Source organism: Sinocyclocheilus grahami, unplaced genomic scaffold (genome assembly GCF_001515645.1).
Source record: "Sinocyclocheilus grahami isolate Dianchi unplaced genomic scaffold, SAMN03320097.WGS_v1.1 scaffold1317.1, whole genome shotgun sequence".
NCBI classification, from domain to species: Eukaryota; Metazoa; Chordata; class Actinopteri; order Cypriniformes; family Cyprinidae; genus Sinocyclocheilus; species Sinocyclocheilus grahami.
This window is the reverse complement of record NW_015506496.1, coordinates 18,199-25,630: the sequence shown is the minus strand read 5'-3', so window position 1 is coordinate 25,630 and position 7,432 is coordinate 18,199. Positions and strand designations below refer to the sequence as shown.

General features: G+C 35.9%; 1 protein-coding gene across 1 annotated transcript in view; it reads right to left on the bottom strand.

Annotated features, from left to right (window-relative positions):
• The window catches only part of LOC107569148 (1-phosphatidylinositol 4,5-bisphosphate phosphodiesterase eta-1-like), a 31,544-nt gene extending 27,729 nt beyond the window's left edge, over positions 1–3,815 (bottom strand). Inside the window, exons 1-4 of the mRNA XM_016255161.1 lie at positions 3,786–3,815; positions 3,257–3,326; positions 3,003–3,149; positions 1,912–1,991 (exon numbers count right to left, since the gene is read on the bottom strand). Of these exons, the coding sequence (XP_016110647.1) occupies positions 1,912–1,991; positions 3,003–3,149; positions 3,257–3,326; positions 3,786–3,815 (327 nt within the window). The remainder of the gene's footprint in view (positions 1–1,911; positions 1,992–3,002; positions 3,150–3,256; positions 3,327–3,785) is intronic.
• Between the last annotated feature and the right edge of the window lie 3,617 nt (positions 3,816–7,432).

The following is a 7,432-nucleotide window of genomic DNA, read 5'->3' as shown; positions in this document are numbered from 1 at the left end:
TTTTTTTTTTTTACAGTTGTGCTGTGTAGTACATGAATGAATAAAAATGTGCCAATGTATACATTGGTTGTGTATTTTGTGTTCATGTGAAAAGGTTTTTGATGGGGAGAACCACAAGCAACATACAGTAACTTACCAGTTTTGGATATATTGTTTTGAATTTATTGCACCAGTGTGTAATACTATGTTGTAGTGCGTGTGTTTTTGAAAGCTTGTGTGTGATGTCTAAGCGAAAAGTTTGGTTTTTCAGCAAGAGTGAATGGTTTTGAGTGTAGAGCTTCATTTTGACCTGAAAATAGGATGTTTGGGGAATTGGGTGAGACGTTATGAATTTGTGTTTACTGTTTTGAGAATATGAGCCATAGTTTCAAGAAATGTGTTTAAGCAATCGAGAAAAAACTGTAATAGATTTGAACTATACTTAGTATACAATAAATGTATTTTAAACAGGGCTCTGAACCGGTTCAAGGAACGAAAACGAAAACCAGAAACAAATGGAATTTTGACAGAAACAAAACCAGAAACAGAAACAAAATCAAATTATATAGCTCCGAACAGAAAAATATATTTCACTTAAATCATTGACAGATTAACAAAACAAAAGAAAAAAATGTGCTGAGTTTCGGTTCATTGTGATGCGATCCAAAGTTCTCGGAAAGGAAAACTAGACGACAGAAAGTAGTTTTCTTTATTTTACAAAGCTTTACAGGTTTATTTATTTTACAGTTTATTTTGAAAATGTTTTGAATGATGTCTTGTATGACCATATCGTGCCGGCGCCTCACACAGACACAACATATGTTTGCAACACTGCAGCCTGTTCATTATCTAAATAAAATACGGAAACCTAAGAAATATATTAAAGAAACATATAAAAAGTTACCCTGCTTCGTTGGACAATCTGTTGTGTTCAGCGTGACCACCGCCTCACTGTGCTGATATAGCCGATGTGAAGGATGGTGTTTTATGTTGATGCGAGTGAAGTACAAAGCCTAGCCTATAATAAATAATATTTTAGCATCCAGATACGTAGCGAATATGTAAACATTTGGATTCGTGCCGAATAAGAGAGCATTAGTTTCACCTTAAATTCATTAGTTTTTGGATTTAAGTTTTTATAGCCGAAATGCATAGCCTTAACTTTAGAGGATTTGTTGTGGAGAGAAACTAATATCTGTGTTTATAATGTTTGTAAACGGTTTGCTTTATAGGCATTTTAGCCTACATTAGGCCTATTTCTGAATGTAATAATAAAGTGCGACGTGAGCCTATAGCCTACGCGATTTAGGCTGTTTTTTTTTTTTACTCTCAAAACGCAATCTTATACAAGTAGCATTTTTTTAACAATGCAGCAAACATTTTTAATCTTAAAAAATACTTTAATGTCTTTAAAGTGTTAATTGATTTTTATTTTTATTTAGTAGCCTACATTTTGCCAAAATCTAGAAAAGATGATGCTGTATTGGCTGTGACTATGCGCAGCGGTTTAAGATACCAGATTTTTTTTTTCCCTTTTCTTTTTGAGTAAAGAAAACGCTGTACTTTATTATTATTATTATTATTATTATTAGCCTATTATAGGCAAAGAAATTTGTTTTTAAATAATAACGTTATTAACTGGTATTTCTTCTTCTCAAACCGGTTTCGGAACGGAAATAATACAGAGGAACGCAGGAACAGAAATGTTAAAATATCGATTCTGCTCGGAATGAACTGATTGAATTTTTTTTTTCTGTTTTCAATCCCTGATTTTAAATATATTACTTTTTTACTAAGGTAGGAACTTATCTAATTATTAAATGAATGAAGAAATAGTGAGTATAATTTAAATTGGTAACATGCCCAGTGGAAATGGCTCTGAATCTTTATCAGACTGATTAGGTACAGCTGTCTGTGTAGTTATAAGCTTACCTTCCCATAGATGTCATGCACTGTGATATGGACAAAAATGGATGCCTCTGTCATTCCTTCCAAATAAACGTGTCTATATCCTGCAGGAGTGGAAAAGAGGAGGAATGATTGACAATGGGATGGAAGAAAGACATTTGCATTTGTGAGAACATTCAGAGAATAAATGCAACTTAAAAAAAAAAAAACAGGAAGACATGGTGTCATAGCTTTAGCACAGAAGCATGTCTTCCTTCGGTGAGACCGTGTGACTGTCTGTGTGAGGGCAGAGAGAGTTCGGCAGCACCTCAGGCCTCCATTAATCTAATGACATGCTTCACATGACACCACTCCGAGACACAGGGACCTGTTGCTATCACACTTTACATGCTATTTACTAATGACCCTGAGTTATTTAGCTCTTCATCTCAGTTTATCTCAGTCTCCTCATGGTCTTTTTTGTCTTTTTAATCGAATTATATCAGTTATTTGATCAGCTGATAATGTGACACTTAACATGCATAGCTGCTTCTGAAACTACAGGCACTTTTATGTCCCATGGCTGAATTTATTACACCAGTTTTGGAATTTTGTTACATGAAGGTTAAAATAAATAAACTTATTATATAAAAATAATTCATTAATATCTATATAATTGGATTATATTATAATAATATTTCATAAAGTACAACAAACAAATAATTAAGCCATTATATATGTATAAAAATAACTAATTAAAATGTATATAATTGATTTATATAATGCACAATATATTTTTACACAAACCGCAACCAACATGATTGTGATGATGATGAAAGGTAAATTCAATTGTGAACATAAAATATTATTTTCATTCAATTGCAATATTGACACAATGTGAAAATATTTTGTAATTAATTATACTGTGCAATTTTATCATTATTTATTGATTCAGAAAAAAACAAAAATAACAGTTCCGGAAAAAAAAAAGATTGCATGTATATGCTGATGGACATTTTTAGTGGACAAATGAAATACACTATTGTATTTGAAACGTGTTGAAACCGTTTAATTTCATTTAAAGGTCCAAACGTACCGATAGTTGAAGAGACACCCACAAATATAATTTCTCATACCTGGCATAAGACTGCTGAAAGCTACAGTTCTCTGGCCCACAAAGTCTCGTCCAATGGGGTCATGATCCCAAACCAGGAAGCGTACTAGAGCCACCTCGGGCATGTGAAGTGTGAAAGACAGAGTCTCTTCCCACACAGGGTTAAATCCTGCATTAACAATCACACAAAAAGTTAACAAGGGTTAATGCCCCAAAACTATATTTCTGTTCAAATAAACTCAACAAATCCCTGGACACATGAGAACAAAGCTGTACCATTATCATCCACAACTCTGGTTTGTTCTTTACAGCAGTCCACCGGAAGACCAATAATCTCCACCTCGAACTTCAAACCTTCAAACTCTTTGCAATTTTTCTCTGAGAAACTCCTTTCTGATATTGCTCCACTATTTTTCGCCGCAGCAATTGGTGATTACCCAATCATGTTGTCAATTGACCTAATAAGTTGCAAATTGGTCCTCTAACTGTTCCTTATATGTATATTTAACTTTTCCGGCCTCTTATTGCTACCTGTCCCACCTTTTTTGGAATGTGTAGCTCTCATGAAATCCAAAATGAGCCAATATTTGGCATGACATTTCAAAATGTCTCACTTTCAACATTTGATATGTTATCTATATTCTATTGTGAATAAAATATAAGTTTATGAGATTTGTAAATTATTCCATTCCTTTTTTACTCATAATTTGTACAGTGTCCCAACTTTTTTGGAATTGGGTTTGTACACAAAATATATTTCACTTAAATCATTGACAGATTAACAAAACAAAAGAAAAAAATGTGCCGAGTTTCGGTTCATTGTGATTCGGTTCATTGTGATGCGATCCAAAGTTCTCGGAAAGGAAAACTAGACGACAGAAAGTAGTTTTCTTTATTTTACAAAGCTTTACAGGTTTATTTATTTTACAGTTTATTTTGAAAATGTTTTGAATGATGTCTTGTATGACCATATCGTGCCGGCGCCTCACACAGACACAACATATGTTTGCAACACTGCAGCCTGTTCATTATCAAAATAAAATACGGAAACATAAGAAATAAATTAAAGAAACATATAAAAAGTTACACTGCTTCGTTGGACAATCTGTTGTGTTCAGCGTGACCACCGCCTCACTGTGCTGATATAGCCGATGTGAAGGATGGTGTTTTATGTTGATGCGAGTGAAGTACAAAGCCTAGCCTATAATAAATAATATTTTAGCATCCAGATACGTAGCGAATATGTAAACATTTGGATTCGTGCCGAATAAGAGAGCATTAGTTTCACCTTAAATTCATTAGTTTTTGGATTTAAGTTTTTATAGCCGAAATGCATAGCCTTAACTTTAGAGGATTTGTTGTGGAGAGAAACTAATATCTGTGTTTATAATGTTTGTAAACGGTTTGCTTTATAGGCATTTTAGCCTACATTAGGCCTATTTCTGAATGTAATAATAAAATGCGACGTGAGCCTATAGCCTACGCGATTTAGGCTGTTTTTTTTTTTTACTCTCAAAACGCAATCTTATACAAGTAGCATTTTTTTAACAATGCAGCAAACATTTTTAATCTTAAAAAATACTTTAATGTCTTTAAAGTGTTAATTGATTTTTTATTTTTATTTAGTAGCCTACATTTTGCCAAAATCTAGAAAAGATGATGCTGTATTGGCTGTGACTATGCGCAGCGGTTTAAGATACCAGATTTTTTTTTTCCCTTTTCTTTTTGAGTAAAGAAAACGCTGTACTTTATTATTATTATTATTATTATTATTAGCCTATTATAGGCAAAGAAATTTGTTTTTAAATAATAACGTTATTAACTGGTATTTCTTCTTCTCAAACCGGTTTCGGAACGGAAATAATACAGAGGAACGCAGGAACAGAAATGTTAAAATATCGATTCTGCTCGGAATGAACTGATTGAATTTTTTTTTTCTGTTTTCAATCCCTGATTTTAAATATATTACTTTTTTACTAAGGTAGGAACTTATCTAATTATTAAATGAATGAAGAAATAGTGAGTATAATTTAAATTGGTAACATGCCCAGTGGAAATGGCTCTGAATCTTTATCAGACTGATTAGGTACAGCTGTCTGTAAACTGTGGCAACGTCTCCAAGATGCTTCAAGAAACCTACCTGCAAAGCTACCTGAAAAACTATGTGCATGTGCAAAGGATGCTCACACCAAATGTTTAATTTAGTTAATAGAAGTTAATTGATAACGCAAATCTATTCATGACATTATTTTTGACAGCATCCTCATTTTACAGCATTTTTACACAAGTGCCAAAAACTTTAACAGTACTGTAGCTTTGCAAGTAGGTTTCTTGAAGCATCTTGGATATCTTATCACAGTTCTTCTGGATTTAGTCCGTCTCAGTTTGTTCTGTTTCTTTATGTTATTCCAGACAGACTGGATTATTACAATTAATGGCAAAATTAATGTTTGGAAATAAACTGATTTTTCCTACTGACACTACAGCAAAAGAAAACAATTTTTAGCTGGAGAAAATACCAGTGTTCTAATAATTAACACACAATGTAATAACAAATCTAATAATTAACATTTTCCACTGTAACCACCACTGTAAATTATAGAAATGCAAAACTAATGCACTTTCACTAATAGGCTCTGACTTTTGCACCACACTGTATGTGTGTTTGTGTATGTAAAGGCTTTGTCACTCTCTCATGAATAGTGCTAGTGTGTGCATGTGAAAAGTGCATATGTGCATTTTCTTACATGACTTGCACAAGTGGGCCAACCTGTCAATTTGTCTGCACAACCAAGATGGTATGCACAGCAGGGAACATACAGTATGGCATTCTGTTATATACTCTACAATAATGACTGTTTTTCAATATACAAAGTGTATGAATGAGGGAGACAATTCATTCTCTTTGAAAATATGAATGGGCAAAAACAGATGAAGATTTTTGTATGTATGCATGTTTGTATCTATGTGAATTTCATGAGTGTTTGGATGTCTGTGTGTCGTTCTTCACCTAGTTGGCATCCCACATTCCAGTACGTCTGTGGGTTAAAGTTACTGGAGTCGATCCGGTAGGCAGAGGGATAGATCCGAGAGAGCTGTCGTTGGTTGAAAGTCAAGAAGCGCTCAGATCGATGGTGCAAGGGGTGCTGAGCTCGTGTCTCACTAAATGACAGAACATTATAGGGCGATCCTGAGAAAAAAGGTGCAAGAAAGCTTGGGTTAGATGCATGTTCTTGAAACAGCCTTTGCTGGAAAATAGAAATTGGTGGGTTGACATCATTCACGGCATATTTTTAAAGTGAAAGCTATTTTTTAAACATCTATATTGCAAAGCCTTGACAGCAGGGATCAATAATCAGATATGGTAGAATGGGAAAATTTCTCACCCTCATCTAAACACTCCTGAGAGGCCACAGAGTTGGTTAGCACCACCAGATCTGATAGATCCCTACTCAGCTTTATCGTTTTCCTTCTCCTTCCACCTCTACAAAGAGACACAGCAAAATATAGGCAGTTTGTGAAACGTCTGACTATTAGATGTAATGACATGCTCCAGGTCAGATACACAGTACAAAGATAAGAAAGAACGGTGACTAAAGAAATAGCTTATTTTACAGGAAATTACATCAAAGACCAGCACAACAGAGATACAACCTTAATGGATAAAAACAAACACAAATGGACTACAAGTACATAAAAAGAACAATGTTCTGCAAAAATGTCTCAGGTTACGTATGTAACCATGGTTCCTCGAGGGAACGAGATGCTGCGTCGGAAAACGCTATGGGACGCCTTCTGTGACCACGCTCTGAATCACATGTGAAATCAGTCCAATAGCTGAGCGGGACGTCACGGGCGGGTGACGTCATCACCAGGAAGATATAAAAGCATGTGCAGCGGAGCTGGCATCAGCTTCAGGAATGAGGCAAGCGCTGGCAGGGATGCCGGAAATATGGCACAGAGATGCAGCATCTCGTTCCCTCGAAGAACCATGGTTACATACATAATCTGAGACGTCCTCTTCAGGAACTCGAGTTGCGTCGGAAAACGCTACGGGAATGAGAATGCCCACGCCGCCAGACTTCCAAATCTCTGCCTAGTGTGGCAGCTTGCATAGCTAGGGTGAGAGAGGAGAACAGAAGAGCCAGGAGTGGCTCGCATGTCTAGACCATAGAACCTGACGAAGGTAAGGGGCGTGGACCAACCCACAGCGTTGCAGATGTCCAGCATAGACACACCTGCTAAAAAAGCCTTAGAGGCTGCCACACTTCGAGTAGAATGAGCCTTGACCCCTAGCGGCGAGGGGAGATCAGAGGACTCATAAGAGATGGAGATGGCATCCACTATCCACCGACTGAGGGTCTGTTTCGTTGCTGGAAGGCCTCTCTTAGGGGGACCGTAGCAAACAAGCAGCTGGTCCGCCCTCCTCCACAGGGCAGCTCTGTGGATGTA